This window comes from Bombus bifarius, unplaced genomic scaffold (genome assembly GCF_011952205.1).
Source record: "Bombus bifarius isolate JDL3187 unplaced genomic scaffold, Bbif_JDL3187 scf7180000007966, whole genome shotgun sequence".
Lineage (NCBI taxonomy): Eukaryota > Metazoa > Arthropoda > Insecta > Hymenoptera > Apidae > Bombus > Bombus bifarius.
In genome coordinates, this window is record NW_022884352.1 from 3,791,425 (window position 1) to 3,810,712 (window position 19,288).

At 26.7% G+C, this 19,288-nt stretch overlaps 4 protein-coding genes across 4 annotated transcripts; 2 read left to right on the forward strand and 2 right to left on the reverse strand.

Moving 5' to 3' along the window:
* Positions 1–926: 926 nt before the first annotated feature.
* LOC117212324 (eEF1A lysine and N-terminal methyltransferase homolog) lies at positions 927–4,244 on the reverse strand. The gene is given in 10 exon segments (XM_033457104.1): positions 927–1,024; positions 1,027–1,462; positions 1,549–1,730; positions 1,811–2,175; positions 2,259–2,518; positions 2,676–2,894; positions 3,026–3,242; positions 3,398–3,520; positions 3,609–3,806; positions 4,153–4,244. Coding segments are annotated over 9 exon segments (1,950 nt in total). The 5' UTR covers positions 3,701–3,806; positions 4,153–4,244; the 3' UTR covers positions 927–968.
* A 2,675-nt stretch (positions 4,245–6,919) lies between these two features.
* On the reverse strand, positions 6,920–10,120 carry LOC117212491 (N-alpha-acetyltransferase 60). The gene is made up of 2 exons (XM_033457409.1): positions 9,522–10,120; positions 6,920–7,899 (listed from the first exon to the last, which is right to left on the reverse strand). Exons 1-2 carry the CDS (start codon positions 9,766–9,768, stop codon positions 7,322–7,324), a joined length of 825 nt encoding a protein of 274 aa, XP_033313300.1. The 5' UTR covers positions 9,769–10,120; the 3' UTR covers positions 6,920–7,321.
* A 1,269-nt stretch (positions 10,121–11,389) lies between these two features.
* Positions 11,390–16,622, forward strand: LOC117214981 (xylosyltransferase oxt). The gene is made up of 7 exons (XM_033461384.1): positions 11,390–12,305; positions 12,409–12,878; positions 12,987–13,129; positions 13,226–13,392; positions 13,552–13,933; positions 14,009–14,958; positions 15,034–16,622. Exons 1-7 carry the CDS (start codon positions 12,135–12,137, stop codon positions 15,481–15,483), a joined length of 2,733 nt encoding a protein of 910 aa, XP_033317275.1. The 5' UTR covers positions 11,390–12,134; the 3' UTR covers positions 15,484–16,622.
* Positions 16,623–16,996: 374 nt separating this feature from the next.
* LOC117215118 (LETM1 domain-containing protein 1) lies at positions 16,997–19,218 on the forward strand. The gene is made up of 3 exons (XM_033461568.1): positions 16,997–18,488; positions 18,636–18,785; positions 18,901–19,218. The coding sequence occupies exons 1-3, from the start codon at positions 17,766–17,768 to the stop codon at positions 19,078–19,080; spliced, it is 1,053 nt and encodes a 350-aa protein (XP_033317459.1). The 5' UTR covers positions 16,997–17,765; the 3' UTR covers positions 19,081–19,218.
* Positions 19,219–19,288: the final 70 nt, after the last annotated feature.

Here is a 19,288-nt window from a genome sequence, read left to right on the forward strand (position 1 = left end):
CTGAAATGTTACTAGGATCTAATAACAAATTATTAAATTATGATGATTACATACTGTGTGATAAATTAACTATAGATCCTAATAAAAAAAATGTCTAAAATGTTACTAGGCTCTAATAACAAATTATTAAATTATGATGATTACATACTGTGTGATTGATTAACTGTAAATAGATATAAAATCTTTGTTTCTGAAACCGCTTCGAAGTAAAATGATTATAATATATGTACGTTAAATACTAATTTCATAGTTTTTAATTATTATGTGTTACTGACTAAATATACCTATATTTAAATACATATTATGCTAGGTATAAAACACTAAGTATGAAATCTGTATCGGAAGCAATGTTCGTGTTCATCGCGATTTGCGTTAGCCTAATAGCACGCAATCATTATAGAACAGAGGTATCGTGAACTAAATTCGCGTTTCCTCGTATCTTTTTGATTTTTAATCAAATGTATCATAACATCAAGAGCCGCACCGTTATTTACCCTGCCTAGTACACTATTTTTGCGTGATGCTTTCTGGTACCAAACCAAACAAATGAGAATTTACGCCAAGTAAAAAGGTTTCGAAATCAGAGTGTTCATATGTAAAATTAATAGTAAGAAAAATATTTTACCTATCCTGAAATCAATCTTCATTTTTTCAATATTATGGAAGTCAGTCAAACTTCGCTGTTGTTTCAATTCTTGTATGATGTGCAACTTTATGATAACAGCAAGATGAGGAAGGAGAAAAGTATTTTTAAATTGAAAAAACACACCATTGTACAAAAATATATTTCAATTTTGTTATTTTAATATTTACAGAAGTTCAAATGAATATTGTACACGAAATTAACTATATATATATATATATATAGTTGGTTGGTTTTATATATATATATGTATATATATATACTTTTTACTTAAAACTCTATACTCAGATTTCCCATTAAAGACGATAAATCATACATATTTGTGTCACTTAGTAACTTCCGCATAGATATCTGTTCGTTTAAAGTTGTTACAGAATTTTTAAATATATGTTTCCATTCAATATCGTCAATTTCATTTAAAGAACATATTACAACTTCATTTACTTCATCTTGTACAGAATAGCATGCCATAGACTGAAAAACAGACTTTAGGTCACTCTTCACTTTCTGTTTGATATTTCCATCTCGACTAACTAAATTTAAGATAAAAAATCCATCATTCATTAAACATTCTGCAACTGATTTTATAATAGGCATCTCTAGAAACTGTTTAGGTGGACAACTCATTCCAACTGTATTATCTTTACTGTCTACATCAAAAAGTATAGCTTTGTATCTTTTGCCATTCGATGTACTATCTTTGATAATTTGAATACCATCCGCAATTTCAACCTTCATTCTATTGTCAAGAATGAGACCAAAATAGTCAGTGGCAACTTTTAACATCTTCTCATCGATTTCAACTGCTGTAATTCGTAACTGCAGAATTACAAATATATATATTATTAAATATTTGTAACATGTGATTAAAAAAAATTAAATTCAAACATGTAGTATACATATACCTTAGGAAAACAATTATATAAAAATGTGCACAATCCACCTCCACCTAAACCTATGATCATTATCTCGTCACATTCTTTAGAATTTATTGCAGCACTAACACCAATGCTCATATATACATGATGATCACACGCTAAAAATCCTGAATCAACAACTTTTTTCATTTTACCTCGTCTAGATTTAGCTAAAAAGAATTATTTATAAATTAAAAACATTGTGTGGTAAGATGATTCTGATGAAACAATAAGAAGTAAAATTGTATACCTTGTTTAAGACGAGCTTCACTCTGAACAACATATGGATTATTTAGAAAAATTAATCTCCTAAATTCACTACCATCTCTTTCAATCTCTTCAACAACGAAAGGACCACTCAAATTGCTCTTTCCTTCAAAACATATTGTTCTGACCCCAACATCTGAACCCAGTGATAAAAATGGAATATCATTTTTTCCAGACAAGCCTTCTGGTGCTAGATTCAAAATACAATCTTCGATTTCACTTTTTACAGCTTCCCAATTTTCAAATTTGTGTTCCCTGCATAGTGTGACAATAGCAAGTCTATCACGCTGGGAGCTCTTAAGAACCTGTTGTCTACCTTCTTTTGTACTAAATAGCCAATCTGTTTCCCTAACAGAACAAAAAATTTAAGCTTTGTCTCAATTTCATCTTTGGAATCATTAAATATGTACTTATACTAGACATAAACTCACTTTCCTTGTGGTACTATAAAAGCTGCATAGCTTTTTGTACCATGTACCTTGGGCTGATCTAAAACGTAAATTGTATAACGTGGATGTTTGTTATCAGGAGAATGTAAATTTAGTGAGATTTCTCCAATATCAGCCACACTACGCTTTTGAAGACTATTAAATATAAATGCAGATTGTTGTGCTGAAAGTATAGCTGATATCATTTCATCCACTGATGATAATCGTCTTGGTGCACCATCAACTAGTACTACTTCTAGAACCTATTGTAATTATACAACATTTATTTTAGAAAGAAATTGTTAAAATGGGCATCAGTGAAATATTGTCAATTACATTATAAGAATCTGATAATTTAAATATAAATTTAATATTATTAAAAATAGGCAACTTATTTTTTAATAATAACATAAAACTTACAGTCTGTGACAAATTTGTAATCTTTGTTGCAATTACTGCAAAAACTGGGATTGAACTTCCATCTTCAAGGCGTGTTTTTTCTTCTGCTTCATGACAACGTACTATACGAAACATGAACCCAACATTTGGAAAATAAGATAAAAGTTGCCTTAAAATATATTCCTGTAATAATGAGATGCATATGTATCTGCCGCCATTGCGTAGAATTCTTGTAATTTCCTAAAAATTATTATATAGTAAGATATATTATTACTTTACTAAGACATATTAAAAAGTATAGTGCATATATACACTGTAAATAAAACATGGTGTAAACGTGATTTACTCATTACTTAATATATATCGTGTACCTTAAAATATTTGTTAACATTAGATACTGTCCCTTCTTTAGTATCTGGCATAAGAGCATCTAAAGTACCTTTATCCAAAACAACGCTAAATGTATTATCAGCATATGCCATTTGTGTAGCATCCATGTGTTCATAAACTAATTGTGGTCTCATAGTTGCATTAATATCACGCATTTGTTTGATAACAATATGTGATATATCAATATTAGTAATATTTCTGCAATTAAGAATAAAATTAAAAATAATATTACTAAAGATTAACCAACATTACCTCTTATAAAAAAAGCAGTTGTACAAAAAATGACAATCTTAAACAAAATGACTTTGCTTTAAATTTATAATATAAGGTCAACATGATTAAAGATCTCATACCTGTACCCAGCATCATACAAACACATGCTAACAGTAGAATTACCGCAACCGACAATTAAAATATTGTCTTTCACCTTGATGTACTTTAAAAATATACCACATAATTCTGGATATTCTCCATACCTAAATAAAAAGGAAGAATCATATATATGTAAAGCAAATGTGTGTTTAATACTAAATTGTGAACATGCCATTAATAAGTAAGACATACCATTCAAAGTTTCTTTTACCACGTTTCTTGAAAAACGTGTTCCAATATTCAACTTGGCTAAATTCTTCGTGCGTTTTTGGTAATATATTCATATTTTCTATGTTTTAATTAAATTTACAAATTGGACAACATACAAACAAAATACAGTTAAGTACCCTTTTAAATTAATCCGAGAACAACAATCGTCAACCACAAATCCTAGAAAATATTACATAGTAAAGGTTGTTAAATCATAAATGTATTACATTTAATATATTTCGTTTCGTATCATGTTTTCAATTACAAATTATGTTTATATTTACATTAAATAATGTTATCGTTTCATATCATTGTAATGATATAATTATTGAATATTACACACTGTATATAGGTTATTTACAGATATATACATAAATAAATGTATATTATAACGTATAATTATATATTTCTATTTTCAAAAATTAATAAAATATTTGTAATACATTTATTTTTAAATATAAGAATTATTTCATTTAAATTATATAATGGCATTTCTATGTAAAAATGTCATTAAAGGCAGACTTACATTGAGGTTAGATTTGCGACGATTATATACGATTTACCGCAGATACTTTCTGCTCTATTACATGTTAAAATAACATATAAGAATACATTGAATGACATATAGATATAATTAGTCTTTTATAAAAATTGAAGATGGATTTTGGATAAATGAAGAACGTTTAAACATATTATTTCATTCTCAAAACATGATAATTTATTGATAGGGATTCAAATTTGAGTAGATCCGTAAATATAAACAAAGATAAGTAGAGAGATTGTCAGAGTAAAGTCACGGACCTGGTTCTCATATATACTCCTCTGATTAATTGCATTCAGACAAATTCAAATTAAAAATTTTTTTTCAATATATAGGAAATATATAGGTTGGGGAAAAAGAAGGATATGGAGAAAGAAAGGCAAAAAGAAATGTCTCGTCCATCAAAGAGTGCTGGATTAGAACCAGGTTCTGTCAGAGCCAAGACCTGGTAGAGGACACATCAGTAAAGCTACTTTTTTAAATACAATTGAAGTTACTATCAGCTTAATAAATGTTTATTATGAAAATTGTATTTATTTTATAATAATAATAAAAAGCGGGCAAAACTTGTAACATGTCAATTTATTACAAACAAAGTCAATACATTAGTATGTACAACTACTCTGACACATTTAATATATATGTACATTATGTATAAATAATATGCACACACATTCATGACTCACATTCATATATATCATCAATACGAAAGCTCCTTCTTTTGTTTGAATATGTAAATGTAAACAATGCTCTCATTTCTAAATGATTGATAAAAATAAAATACAAAGAAAATATGTATTACATTATATTTTAATTAAAGGATACATGCACAGCCTAAAACAAGAAGCAATTCAATGTATTCTATCACCATGGAAAATATCATATTTGCTATGTAATACCTGGTAATGTCCACTGAAACTAAATCCCCTTTAGAACTTTAAGTTATAAAGCTTTGGTCTAAATTCTCCATGTAAATATTTAGTTTCAGCTTTTACATAAAAATAACACCTCTTACAACAAACTGCATATTTTTTTTTAGTTGTAATAGATTTGCACGTTATAATCTGATGTAATATAAAACTTGTAATGTATGCAACATTACTTAATATCTAGCAACATTTCCTATATGTTTAGAATAGATCATATTTTAATAGTAAAGAATTAAAAGTTAAAATGAAAATTCTCATTTTATCAAAAAAAATTACAAGATATATACTATTGTAATTTAATATAAAAAAGGTTGAATACTTTTAAATTAAAAATAATTAATATATATATAATTAATGTAAAAAATAAAAATATATATAATTAATATATATTAATTAATTATATATATAATTAATAATTATAATATATATAATTAATAATTATAATATATATAATTAATTAATACAATATAATTAATACAATTTATCTGCCTCATTATCCTGATATTGAGTTACCTGTAGGAATATTTCCAGCTGTAATGATTTATGTGAATTTTTACAACAGAAAATATTAAATATTGAATTACTTCAATAAGAATAGTAATTGAATCTTATTTGAATTGATATATTTATTATGAGAACTTTTGCTTTCTTTTTCAACAAATTAATCCTTAACTGTAAAACGTTAAAAACTAACCAATTCTAATATATCTGAGTAATTGATAAATAATTTCTAAAGGGGACTGAAAGTTATCCTATAATTGTAAAGAGGACTTCTTATAACTGTATGTTTATATTAAAGAATGATATCTACATGGAAAATGAATGCTTCATTAGAAGCATTGAAAATGATGGTCTTCTTTCATATATAATAAAAAATCTGAGTAAGCATGACATTCTCAGCAGTCACTCTCAACACTATCAACTATCATAATAATCAGTATTGCACTTAGTTAGAATTAGTGATAATGAGTTTGAGAAGCTTGAGAAATAGCCCTCCTGTGGTGCTTAAACTGGTGACGGGCGACATGGCCCCAGAAGTCTGTACTTCTTATTCAATTAAGAAAAGCTATTTTTTAGTAATACAGACGAAGTAAACAAGACATATAAAAGATAAGAAACAAAGAATAACTTAGTAGTAGAAAATTTTGATGAATGATAAATAAAAAGAATTTGAATTTAACAACAAAAAGAATATTTTTTTTATCAAATTCCAAAATTAAATGAATAGTAGAGTAACATCATAAATAAAATAGATATTTAGAAAAAACCTTAAACAAATGATATAATAAATGAAGAATGATAAAAAAATGGTTTATTTGTCAATGTCATCAAAATATGAAAATGAATAAATCAAAAACAAATCTCTCATTTTTAACAAAATTAAGAATAAGTATTTGAGATGAAATAAAATATTTGGAAGTATTCCAAAAGAAAATGACTAGTATGCTGGAAAGAACTGTTCAAAAACCTAGTTAAGATTAAATTTAGAATTAAAATTTGAATACTTGAAGATTTGTGAAATAACTGATAATAAAATTATTTGTAAAGTTGGGAATACCAAATTACATATCAATCAACAACATAATAACGCATATGAAAATATTGAGTCAATTATAACAAAATATAGGAAAAAGCTAAAATAGTCATAAATGTTTCCAAAATTTCTCAGTTCTATCCCGTCACCAATGTTTTACTTTACTCTGCAACGAGTTCTATTTTTCAATGTTTTATGAATGTTATATTCAACAAAATACAAATCTCTTTAACATGCAAATATTGTATTCAAAAAGATGTTTGAATATAAATATTTTGAACCGATCAAATGCTCTGGCAGTTAAACGCTTTATTCGACGCTTTATATGACACAATATTTATGTCATTTATCTTAAACCTTAAATTATCAAATCATTTAATAATATAATCCATGGTGAAAGAATTATAAAATTTTATAACTTCTGTTAGAGTAAATATAATAAAATTCTTTGAATATTCTCTTGACTAAATAAAAATTGATATTTGTTAAGTTAAGTATTGTCATTTTAGCAATAAATTATTTCTCATAATAATTTTACTCCTAAAGTTGTGAAAACAATTATAAATCTAATAATTTCATTGCTTAAGTAGGCATAACATCCAAATTAGCAGACTCTGTGCTATATGCATTTTTTTAAACACAAGAGAAACACAAGAGTATTTGGTTTAACATTGGTATTTGTCAAAAAGTATCATCTATGATATGAAAGAATAGTTGTAACCCAAAGAAGCCGTTGCCAAATCCAACGTGGTATTCTGCAAGGTCCAAGACTGGCCATTGCACTGGCTATATGACGTAGCCAGTCACGAATACCCCGTGGTGCATGGCCCCCATTGACATAGAGGACATACGTAAAACCATCTTTACATTTGCCATGAATTACATAATAATATGGTAAAAAACTATGTAATCGAAAGTGACATCTTTGATAAAACAATATAGCTGGTGCATTGCTGGATAATACATGCAGGAAGACTGCTTTTACGGAAGAGCGTTCTGGAGCAGTGACATGTGCTAATAATTGTTCCAATAATAATGATGCAATCCCATTTCTTCTATATGCACGACGGACACCTAAGCTAAGAATGTAACCCACTAAGCAATCATTTCCTAAGCTTGAACACAAAATACCACGATCTTCTGTGTTCAACTTAGCATAAGGCTTTATTTCTGCAACAATGAGTCCAATTATTACTCCACCATATACAGCTGCAAGTGCATAAAACCGTGAGGAACTTGTTATATCTTCATACCACGAATAAGGATAATCTATGACAAAATAAATTAATGCTTTAATATAAGTGACTTTTGATATTTTCTTTAATACAAGATGAATAATTTATAAAATTAACATATAATAACATGCATAGTTATATTAAATTTTTGATAATTTTTTGTTATTTCATAAAATAATTTATAACATATTTATTAATTAATCCTTTATGGCCTTATTCTAGTTCAAAGATATATGTGTATGTATAATATAACTTTTAACATTTTTAATTCATTTATAAATTATTATCATGCTTTAAAATACATATGTACTTCTTCTCTTTGACAAGTATATTGTTTTGTATTTTATTAAAAAGTGAATAAAATATGATAAAACATTTAAATTAATAAGGTATTATGTTCTCAAATGATAAAAAATATACATTATGAATAGATGTAATAAGTTCTATTATTATTGTTCTATATTTACTTTTTAATTAATGTTAGCTGCTAATTATTATCATACTTGTATAGAAATAAAACTAATAAGGCTTGTTACTAAATAAAAATTGAACTAAAAGCAAATAGTTGCTTATCAAATTGATAAGTACTGATAAGATACAGTGGTAAAAGATAATAAAGATAAATATTATTAATTATATAAACTATTACTATTATATATAAGTTTTATATCCAGTTCCATATGAGTTTATGAATAAATAACATAAAATATGCAAACAGACTCATATCTTATAATTCAAATAAAAGAAACTATTTGAAAAATTGTTTGATGTCATCATTATACATATAATAGTAATAATAGAATATGATATTATATATGTTACAAATACTTGCCAAAATCGTATATGGTAAAACAAATTAAACAAAAGCAAATTAAGCAAATAATTTCAGAATAAATTTGTTTAGAAGCAAAATATAACAAAAAGAGTATGTTTCTATAAATCCAAATTTATAAACAAAAGACTAGATAAAGCACCATTTAAAATTTCTTTTATTTAATATTTATAATGTCTAATAAATTTATAACACTAATAAACTACAATTGCATTAAAAATAAATATTTTTAACCACATTAGATACATATATTATAAGTTAAAAAATAATATACTTTATTATTGATATTACTTCCTTATTTAAAATAATTTGACATGATACTTATACTATAATAATTTAATAGATTTAATGAATAAACTAAAAATATAATGCAAAGCATTAAATCAAACACTTTATGCCAAAAGACTTATTCAACTAACATACAAAAGCCAAATAATGAATGATTAAGGCCTCATTATTCTAAATACGAACCTCACTTACATCTGAACATAAAGATTATTATTTTTGAAAAAATAGATAATTAAGAAAACTATGAAATTCTCCTTTCTTAATGCCAGAACGAATGCCAAATCAATCTCTTTTTAAAGAGTAATCCTTGAAACATTTACATATTTGGTATAATACTTTGTTGGAACTGGAATGTTATGACAATTGAGTCAGCAGCCATGGATCAAAAATAATACAAAAATATTGTATTAACTAAGTTTGAAGAAACTAAACATAAAACCAGAAAGGATTAATTACATGTGAGAAACAAGTGTAAATTACTCTTTATATGAGATGTTTATAAGATTTAATTTCAAAACTGATGGGAAACTTCGTACCAATGGGGAACCAATCTTGACAAAGTGCCCGTACTTCCTCCAAATCATCTGGACACAGGAAACGTAACTGGACATCACCCAGAACACACAAAGGTACAGTTGCCGGTATCACGGAAGTCTTTTGCTCATTAGATAAATTTCTTGTGGTACTTTCATCCGTGTATTTATGCTTGTTTTCTTGAGATATTTTGAAGTCACTTTTCTCGATTTCCGGTAAAATGAGATATCGATTAAAAGATACGGCCATCACGCCACAACTTTTCTACCATTTCATTAGTCATTTCTTGTACAATGTCAAGCATGTCACGTTGGATGTAATCGTTTGCTAGTAAACATATTGAAATCTGCCGACATTTTGTTTCCCTCTCTATAGCTCCCTATTGTCATCTCTTTCCTGCTCACTCGTTTACCTCTTTCTTTTCTCTCGAACCATCTGTCTTTTTCACCTTTGATTTCTAAGATTTGAACACAATCACAATCTGACTCTTTAAATTTTTTGTGAAAGGAAATTTTGTCTTATAATAAGATAACTTTTTGTTACAACAATAACTCTTCTAAATATCAATTTAACGAATAATTTTATCATCGTTTGAAACTTCAAGAAAAATGATTATTGTAATGTATACGTATAGATATGTATGCGTATAAAAATCCTTTAGAAAATTCAAATTTTGTATCTTTATTAATTCATATTCAAAAACAAAAGTAACGTTGTTTACCAGATTTAAATGATTCTTTTGTAATCATTTAATAATACTTGATACGAATATAATTATTAATTAAACAAATTTTATAATAATATATAGATATATATATAATGATGTGTATTACAGTATCAGTTTTTATTATAATTTTCACTCTTTTAAATTAATATAATACAAATTTTATAAAATACTCCTGGTATTTCTTATACTAATTTAATCGTAGAAGGGTGCAAAATCTTCAGAAGGGAGCGGTTCGTGGATCAGGATTCGAATTTGTATGTATGTTGCGCTATTGACTATCTCCCGCCTTTTTTAAGAAGAGTTTTTTATGAGAAGAGTTGTTTTAGCTTTATCAGTCATGCAACAGTATAAAATTATTGTAAAATTACATAATTACACAAATTACTATACAGAAAATTACGAACTCATAGTAAAATTGTACAATTATTACAAATGTACAAATTGAATTGAATAAAACAATATCATTTTGCATATGAATCTTCAAATCTTTTCCAATTCTCATTAGTTTAAGAAATAGGTTGTAAAAAGTGACGAAAAAGTTCGAGAAAATTGATAAATATTGGTAAGTATTAAGAGAATAAGGTAGCATTTCAAAACCTTTCGAAATTTTTAGAAATGATTTCCTGAAAATCATTTTCCGGGAAAATTCAAGAGCAACAAATTTTCGAACACGCCAACTTAGCAATCTTTTATCAGGAGAACACATAATATAAGAGGTAGCACTTTTTTGGAAATTTTTGGAAATGACACCATATTTCAATTGAAATTCTCGAGTTCTTGAAGAAAATTTTTATTAGAATCTCAATTTTGTAACGGGAGAACAGGATAGGAGGTGACACAAGAAATTTACGGGACCTATTTCAGAATTTTGAATCGATTTTGCGATTTTGTATCGGGAAAACAGAGAGGTGGCAGCATTTCAATAATTCTTGGAATTTAGCATCACTTCTCGAAACTTTTCCACTTCATTTTTTAATTTTTTTGAATTTCTGTGGGATTAGATAGGGGAAAGGATAAATAACAAGATTGTAAAACTCATTCAAAATACATTTTGTATAATCATCTTACAATAAATAATCTTATTTCTTATTGTACTATATAATCATTTCCAAGAAGATCTTGTCGCTGGTTACTCTTAGTTGCTACTGATGCTAACTGCTTGTGGTATCCTGATTGTTGTTTCTGCCCCAAAATGATTTTTTTGTAATCAATACAAATACATAAATGTATACTGAAATACTTAGATGTATAATTTTGGAGCTATGTCAATGATTCTATTTCTCTGAGGAGATTATAAATATATCTAAATTAAATTAGTTATTTCAACTAGATAATCTTTTGCAGGAAATAGAATATTTATTAACTATGGTGGCAATACTGGCAATACTGTGATACTGATAACTAAATGTAGATTATCATGAAGTTACCTTTATAATGCAGTATAGATTTTTATGTATATATATTTGTTAATTTATAGCAATAAATATAACTTGAAAGAACGTTACCTCGCATAATTTCTTTTTGAAACTTTTATGCTTACATTTCCTCACTTAATTAAGAATTTAGAGTGGAATGAAGTTGAACGTGTGTTAACAATGTAAACGAATATTTATATTGAAGTACTATATTGAACATACATTTTACACTTTGTTATTGTCTTTTTGGTAATTTATGACTGCCTAAATTATCTGTATACATTTGTATATTACATATAAGTATAGATGTAAAAGATATAATGCAGTGGATGTAATATTATATATAATATCGAACGTATGAGTGAAACATGTTCCTCGTGTCTTATGAAAATTACCCATTAAATTGGGTTATGAAAGTTATAAAACTCAACAAAATTCAAAGGATTCAGTTGACATAAATTAAAATAAGAAAGATGGTTATACCAAAAAATCATTCAATAAGTCGGTCCTCTAGTTGTTTACGAAAATATCGAATACTGTTTGTATTTGGTATTACTGTACTATGTGTACAAATTTATTTAGCTCATATATTCTTCGGTTTGGAAATCCGAAATCGAAAATTTAGTCGGTTGTCTTCAGGGGAAGTAAGTTTTAATATGATTTTTACTATATATAATATAAATATTATTTTTTGGTCGCATTATTAACATTATAATACCAATTATATATATATTTCTTTGCATATAGGACTCATCTCAACCTACAGAAGATGAAGGTTTACCAAAAGGTTTACGTCAATTGAAACTTCCACCTGACAAAATTAGTAATTCAAATAAAATTCTACAATTTCAACGAAACCGTACTACTAGAGTAAAGCTAGATCGTAAATCATTAAATTTTACGCCACCTTGTGAATTTACTGGCAGAGAAGCAGTGAGTGCTGTAACACGTGCACAAAGTCAAGTATGCAAACAACGCATTGTCAATGTGACGTGCCTTAACCAACAAGGATTATTATACCCAGAAAGAATACAGTCTCTGTGCCCTCATTCTCCAGGATTTATAGATAAACCAGTCAGTTTAGGATGTTTTAAAGATGATAAAACATTAAGAATACTTTCTGGTTATTACCATGTTTTTAAAGGGAACAATTCTCCAGAACGCTGTGCTTTTCTGTGTCTTCAGTCAGGATATTTGTATGCTGGTACTGAATATTCGTAAGTTTTTCAAATATTTAAGAAATTAAATGAAAAATTATATCAAGTATCAGTTACTATTCTGAATTGACTACATCAAGATTTAAAATGTATGGTATTTAATTTTAGTGTTGAATGCTTTTGTGGAATGGAAAATCCATCTCAACTAAAACGATTACCAGATTCTAGTTGTAATATGAAATGTTCTGGTAATCCAAAATATTCTTGTGGTGGATATCTAACAATTAATGTATTTTGGACTGGAATTCAGAGTAAGGAAGTAAAGAATTGATATATTTATAGCATATATATTCATTATTGCTTGTAACAATGTAGATTTGTAATAAATCTCATCTTTTGTTTAATAGAATTTAAAGCACAAGAAGCTCGAAATACAAGTATAGATGGCGAAAATGAAAACCCAGTTCGAATAGCATATTTATTAACAGTAAATGGCAGAGCCAGTCGACAAGTAAAACGACTTATCAATATTCTTTATCATCCTTCCCATTTATTTTATATTCATGTCGATGCGGTAATTATATAAGTTTTTTGGTTTTAAGATATTCGAGACAACATTATCAACCGGTAATGCACTATACACGCATGCGTGTACCATCGGTGGATCATGTTGTTGTGAACATGTTAATATGATAGAAGAACATGTTGTAATCCGTGTACTTCCTATTTTCAGCGACAAGATTATCTTTATCGAGAAATGTTAGAAGTGGAAAAATCTTGCAAAATTAATAATATTAAGGTGGCAAGAGGAGAAAATTTAAGACATGCAAGCATTTGGGGAGGTGCAAGTCTTTTAACGACTCTTTTAAAATCTGCACAACAGATGCTTGCACATCATCACCATTGGGATTTTCTTGTAAATCTGTCAGAATCTGATTTTCCTATAAAAAGCAATATGCAATTAACTCAATTTCTTAGCTTGAATAAAGGTATGAATTTTGTAAAATCTCATGGAAGGGAAGTCCAACGATTTATCACCAAACAAGGTTTGGATAAGACTTTTGTAGAATGTGAAACTCGTATGTGGAGAATAGGCGATCGCAAATTACCAGATGGTAAATGTTCTTTCTTTCGTTATATTTGATAATATTTGTAATATTCTCAACTTATTACAAAAAATGTTTTTATAGGTATTCAAATAGATGGTGGTAGTGACTGGGTAGCCTTAAGCAGAGAATTTGTAGAGTATGTTGCTAATCCAAATCCGGATAAATTAGTGACTGATCTCTTAAAAGTATTTAAATATACTTTATTACCCGCTGAATCCTTTTTTCATACAGTTCTACGTAATTCAAAATTTTGCAATACTTACATTGATAATAATTTACATGTTACTAATTGGAAAAGAAAGTTAGGCTGTAAATGTCAGTATAAAGCTGTGGTGGATTGGTGTGGTTGTAGTCCAAATGATTTCAAACTTGAAGACTTTAGCAGAATTCGCAATACAATAGATCGCAATTTGTTTTTCGCACGGAAGTTTGAATCTATTATTGACCAAAGAATCATAGACAGGGTAGAAGAATGGTTATACCCTGAGAATTTAAATAAATCTGTGAATGCGAAAGGTTACGATGCGTACTGGCAAAGTTTATACCATGCAGCAGATTTGAGTCCTTTGAGTGATGATGCACAATTGACTGTTTCAAATTCCTTAGCAAGATTAATTTTTCGTAAACTGAATATAGATTACAAACATATCCGTCTTTTGGAAACAACTGCCTATTTTAAACAAAATCAGTTTGTTGGAATATTAATTCGTGCTGAAGCTACATTACAACAACAAACTGTTCAACAAGAATATTTGGAACAAATAGAAGCTTTGATCTACCTAAGACAGAATTTTTCTACTAGTAGAGAATGGTTGGGAAAGATACAAAGTTTATCTGTTAATACTGATTATGATCAAAAAGAAAAGACATTTAGAAATTTGATGGGAAGTATAGGACCATATTCATATCCAGTTTTATCATACGAATTTGATACTACACTGACCATACCACAAAATCTGTCAATACTATGGGTGGATCCTTATGGTCGATTAGCAGAAGTTAATTATATACAGCTTGAAGAAACGACATTAGTAAATATAAGAAATTTTTAGTTATTGTTTTATATTTAATATCCTATAGATAACTAACGGTTTGGTTATTTTCAGACAGGGTATGTTAAACCACAATTCAATGAACATCTAGTTGTGGGTACTTGGCATCTATTCTTAGTTACTGATTCCTTATTAGTGACAAAAATGAATTTTTTGGTGACTCCTTTAGGATATTGGAAAAATAAAAAGATTGATGCAGAGAGAGCTAAGGAAATAAATAATGCATCTGCCAACAGTTATCATATTACCGAAGAAATGAATAAAAAGTGGTCACATTTATTAAATTCCGTAAATTTTTACGAACGAACTACACATACGACAGATAATGAAATTAAAATTAATTCTAACTTGGATCAATGGATAGACAAGCTAGTACAGGAACATTATGAAATTGATAAAATCTGTAATGCTAATAATGCTAAATTAAAGTTACAAAAGTGTATTAATACTTACTGGAGCTCATTGAGTCCAGATTCAAAGGCTGATATCAATAACCTATGTTAAAACTATCAATTAGTTTACTAAATATGTGCCATTCTCAATATTTTTAAAATTTAACTTATTAAATACTTGTAAAGGTTAATAATCTTTTTAGATATTTTTATATCAAATACATGCTATACATATTCATATGGTCTATTTTAAAAGTATTTTACATCCTGAAATTAAAAAAATGTTAAGCTAATATAAGAAAATTTTTGCCATTCTTTGGATATCCAAAGTTCAATAATCTGATTATTTCACTATAGCAAAATGCCTCTTTTCCTATTATATATTTCTATAAAGTTTTGTTAATTTATATTCACATAATAATGTATATACATATTATGTATAGATTTTCCTTAATTCTTATTTCTGGTAAATTTATATGAAATACAGAAAATTCAAGTTTGTTTCCACACAGAGATATAGAATATTTAGAATTTTTGTTGAAAAAGTAATTAATCTTTATTTGCCATATGATTTTCATTTTACAAATTAATGCATTATGTTTTATATGCTGTAAGTAGAAATTATAATTTCTCAATATACATATTTATACCAAATTTGAATTACATTCCTACAAAATATTGCTACATGTGCCTTCAATTTTGTTAATTCATAGAATCTTGAAATTTCAATAATAATTGTGCTTGTATATTGCGAAGTGATTTATATTACGATTTTAAAGGATGCCCCTTGTTTTTAAACAAAAAATAAGCTAAAAACATTAGTTTAATTATTGTTGTGTACTCTTCTCTAAAAAGATCAATTTATGAGTATGTTTTATTTTACATGATATTATTACATGTGTATTATGCAATTTATCTGTGCATACGTATGTTCACCATTGATCTGTTAATCTTTTTAAAATGTATAAATGATGGTTAACTAAACAAAAATATTTATGCCACTATCATTTATAAATGTAAATATTTATAAAAATCAAAAAGACGAACTGATTTAAGAATTGTCTTATCACTTAAATTAGTGCAAAATCAAAATATTACAATGTCCTACAGTTAATTATATGATATGACATGACGAGAATTGCACTAATGTATTAAATAATGGTTAATTAGCTAAAATTGGCTACAAAAGATACTTTATTTCCAAACGGAAGTTTTTAAATTGAATAAAATTAGTAAACTTTTCTTCTTAAATATTTCTAAACATCCTGACACCCAATAATTTTATAATAATACTTAATCAATCTTTTATTGCTTCATTATGTTAATGTTTATTTATAAAAATACTTTATTTATAAATAAATAATTTTATATATAATATTGTTATTTACGTTAAGTAAGACTAATAATAGAAAAAGTTATTTAAAATTACATTATTGCTTTTCCTATTAATACATTTACGTATGTCCAGAATTATATTTATATTAAATTTTGTAAACATAAAATAAAGTTATATAGCTTACAATGTATGCATATGTTAGCAGATAATACTTTTTGTATTTATCCACTTAGTAAAAACTCATTAAAAGATATACAAATATCAATTTTAAATTTACCGCTAAAGGAACGTTCAAGCCATCGATTATTGTGAATCTATACATTGTGCATGTGCTCTCTACGATGTGTAAAGTAAATGTGTATACGGTATCAGATGATATGTTTAATACAGTATAATTAGAACCATATTGGAATATTACATCTAAGATGTGACCAGTCGATATAATACAAAAATTATAAGTCTTATAAAAATAACTGGCATTAAAATATTTTATATACAATAATACATTAATACCGTAGCAAGCAAAAATAAATAATTAAGAATTGAAAATTCAAAAAATTCATCAACTCTTAAAAATCATTATAAATTCAATCTCCTCGTATTTTGTATTTGTGGGTTTTATATGCTTAGTTGTTTTTAATAAATTATGAATTCAGATATGATATAACATACCGAATAAGACTAATAAACTGAATACAAAGAAGTTAGTTTCTGTGATCGCAGTGTTTAATATTCATAACATAATGTATTAACAATTGTTTAAATAACAAAAGGGTGCCTTATTTGAAATTAGAAAATTTTATAAATACTATGCCATACAAGTATAATATCTCTTTAATACTTCTACATGAAAAGAAAATAGTATAAATATTAATGGGATTAAGAAGCATTATATGCCAAATGATAATTATAAATAGTATTACTAAATAGTATAATTACCTTTTTGTACAGAATATTTATTAAATATATTTAATTTGACATAATAGCATTGTCAATTCGAAATAGAACTAAATAACAAGATTTAACATAACCACAAGTAATGTTATATAAATAGAACCATGAAAATGTATAGACTAATGCATCATCAAAGATATGTTTTTCAAAATCAAAAACTTTTACCTCTCACATATACCTGTATGCGATTTCAAATACAAGAAGGGAAAAAGATAGAAAAACATAGAATATCTAACATCAAAAATTATTGGTTTGATAAATATATAAATTATATTAAGAATTATGAACAAGTACTGGAAAAGAATTTTCCAAAGACAATGCATGTATATCGTATATTTAGTATTGGTACCAAAGATTTTATTCAAGATGTAAAAAAATTTCTTCTGGTAATGAAAAAGCAAAATATTGATGGAGATAGTAATTTAATTGCAGATGAATTAAGGTTGAACTATACAATGCGTAAAGATTTAATAAAGATATTTCCTGTTTTATTAATATCTGCCATTCCTTTTACAAATTACATCATCTTTCCATTAGCATATTATTTTCCAAGATATCTTTTAACTTCTCATTATTGGACGTTACAACAAAAACTGGATTTTATGCTACTGGATCATAAGAAAAGATTAAAACACAACAGACCATTGTTTAGGTGCATGCAAGCAGAGCTTAACAATATTAAAAATGAAACACTGAAATTAAAATGGAGTGGTATTATTGCATGTCTTGGTAGTGGTACACATCCTAATGTGAAAGATATTATTGCCTGTTCTGAATTATTTGCGGGTCCACCATATTCATTAAATAGTCTTAACAGAAAACATACAGTATGTTAAATTTAATATTTAATTTAAATTAATATTGTTTTTATATATTATTCAATTATATTTTAGTAAATTAATTTCACATCTATAACAATTTTTTGAGAGTAAAATCTTTTATAAATATTAATATAATCCTGAATTACATTTTAGAAAGAATTACTTGGTATATATAATATATCTACTTGGACGCTTTTTAAAAGAAAAAAATTAACAGAACGGGCTATGTTAATAAAACGAATGGATCAAGCAATACAAAAAGAAGGTGGACCTACTACAATGTCGAATGATGCAATACGTTGGGTGTGCATAAAATAATATTCCAATATCTTTGATATTTTTTATACTATTTATTCGATGATTTCTTTACATATTATACTATATTTATTACATATATTCAAATTATAAAATATTTTAGGCACTTTCATTTAGGGGTGTAAGTCCTGCAACTATGTCCTTAGAAAGTATGAGAAATTGGCTAGAACAATGGTTCATAATATCAAATACAGTCGATGAAAACACAGTTTCATTGTTGTTACATAGCCCAATACTGCTGGCATACAATCATCCTACTAACTGGATCCTTTTGTACACTTAAAACAACATTATCAAATATTTGTTCTTTTTATTGTAAAAAAATGTATAAGAATTGTAACAATACAAAGTTTAAATATTTGTGTTTGGATTGTTTGTATAGCATATATGTAAATAAATAAATTGTACATTATGCGCTGTACAAATATATCTATGTCAGAAGAATACAAAAATGTACATTTTCTATAGTATTATATAAATATTTTATCGTA

What these genes read in the sequence shown, in the direction of transcription:
- LOC117212491 (XM_033457409.1), bottom strand. Translation starts at nt 9,768, where the DNA reads ATGGCCGTATCTTTTAATCGATATCTCATTTTACCGGAAATCGAGAAA. An exon ending in TCAAGATTGGTTCCCCATTG is followed by an intron (nt 7,900 to 9,521) that starts GTACGAAGTTTC and finishes ATTTTGTCATAG; the next exon opens with ATTATCCTTATTCGTGGTAT.
- LOC117214981 (XM_033461384.1), top strand. Translation starts at nt 12,135, where the DNA reads ATGGTTATACCAAAAAATCATTCAATAAGTCGGTCCTCTAGTTGTTTA. An exon ending in TATGCTGGTACTGAATATTC is followed by an intron (nt 12,879 to 12,986) that starts GTAAGTTTTTCA and finishes ATTTAATTTTAG; the next exon opens with TGTTGAATGCTTTTGTGGAA. An exon ending in AGCTTGAAGAAACGACATTA is followed by an intron (nt 14,959 to 15,033) that starts GTAAATATAAGA and finishes GGTTATTTTCAG; the next exon opens with ACAGGGTATGTTAAACCACA.
- LOC117215118 (XM_033461568.1), top strand. Translation starts at nt 17,766, where the DNA reads ATGAAAATGTATAGACTAATGCATCATCAAAGATATGTTTTTCAAAAT. An exon ending in GTCTTAACAGAAAACATACA is followed by an intron (nt 18,489 to 18,635) that starts GTATGTTAAATT and finishes ATTACATTTTAG; the next exon opens with AAAGAATTACTTGGTATATA. An exon ending in CGAATGATGCAATACGTTGG is followed by an intron (nt 18,786 to 18,900) that starts GTGTGCATAAAA and finishes AAAATATTTTAG; the next exon opens with GCACTTTCATTTAGGGGTGT.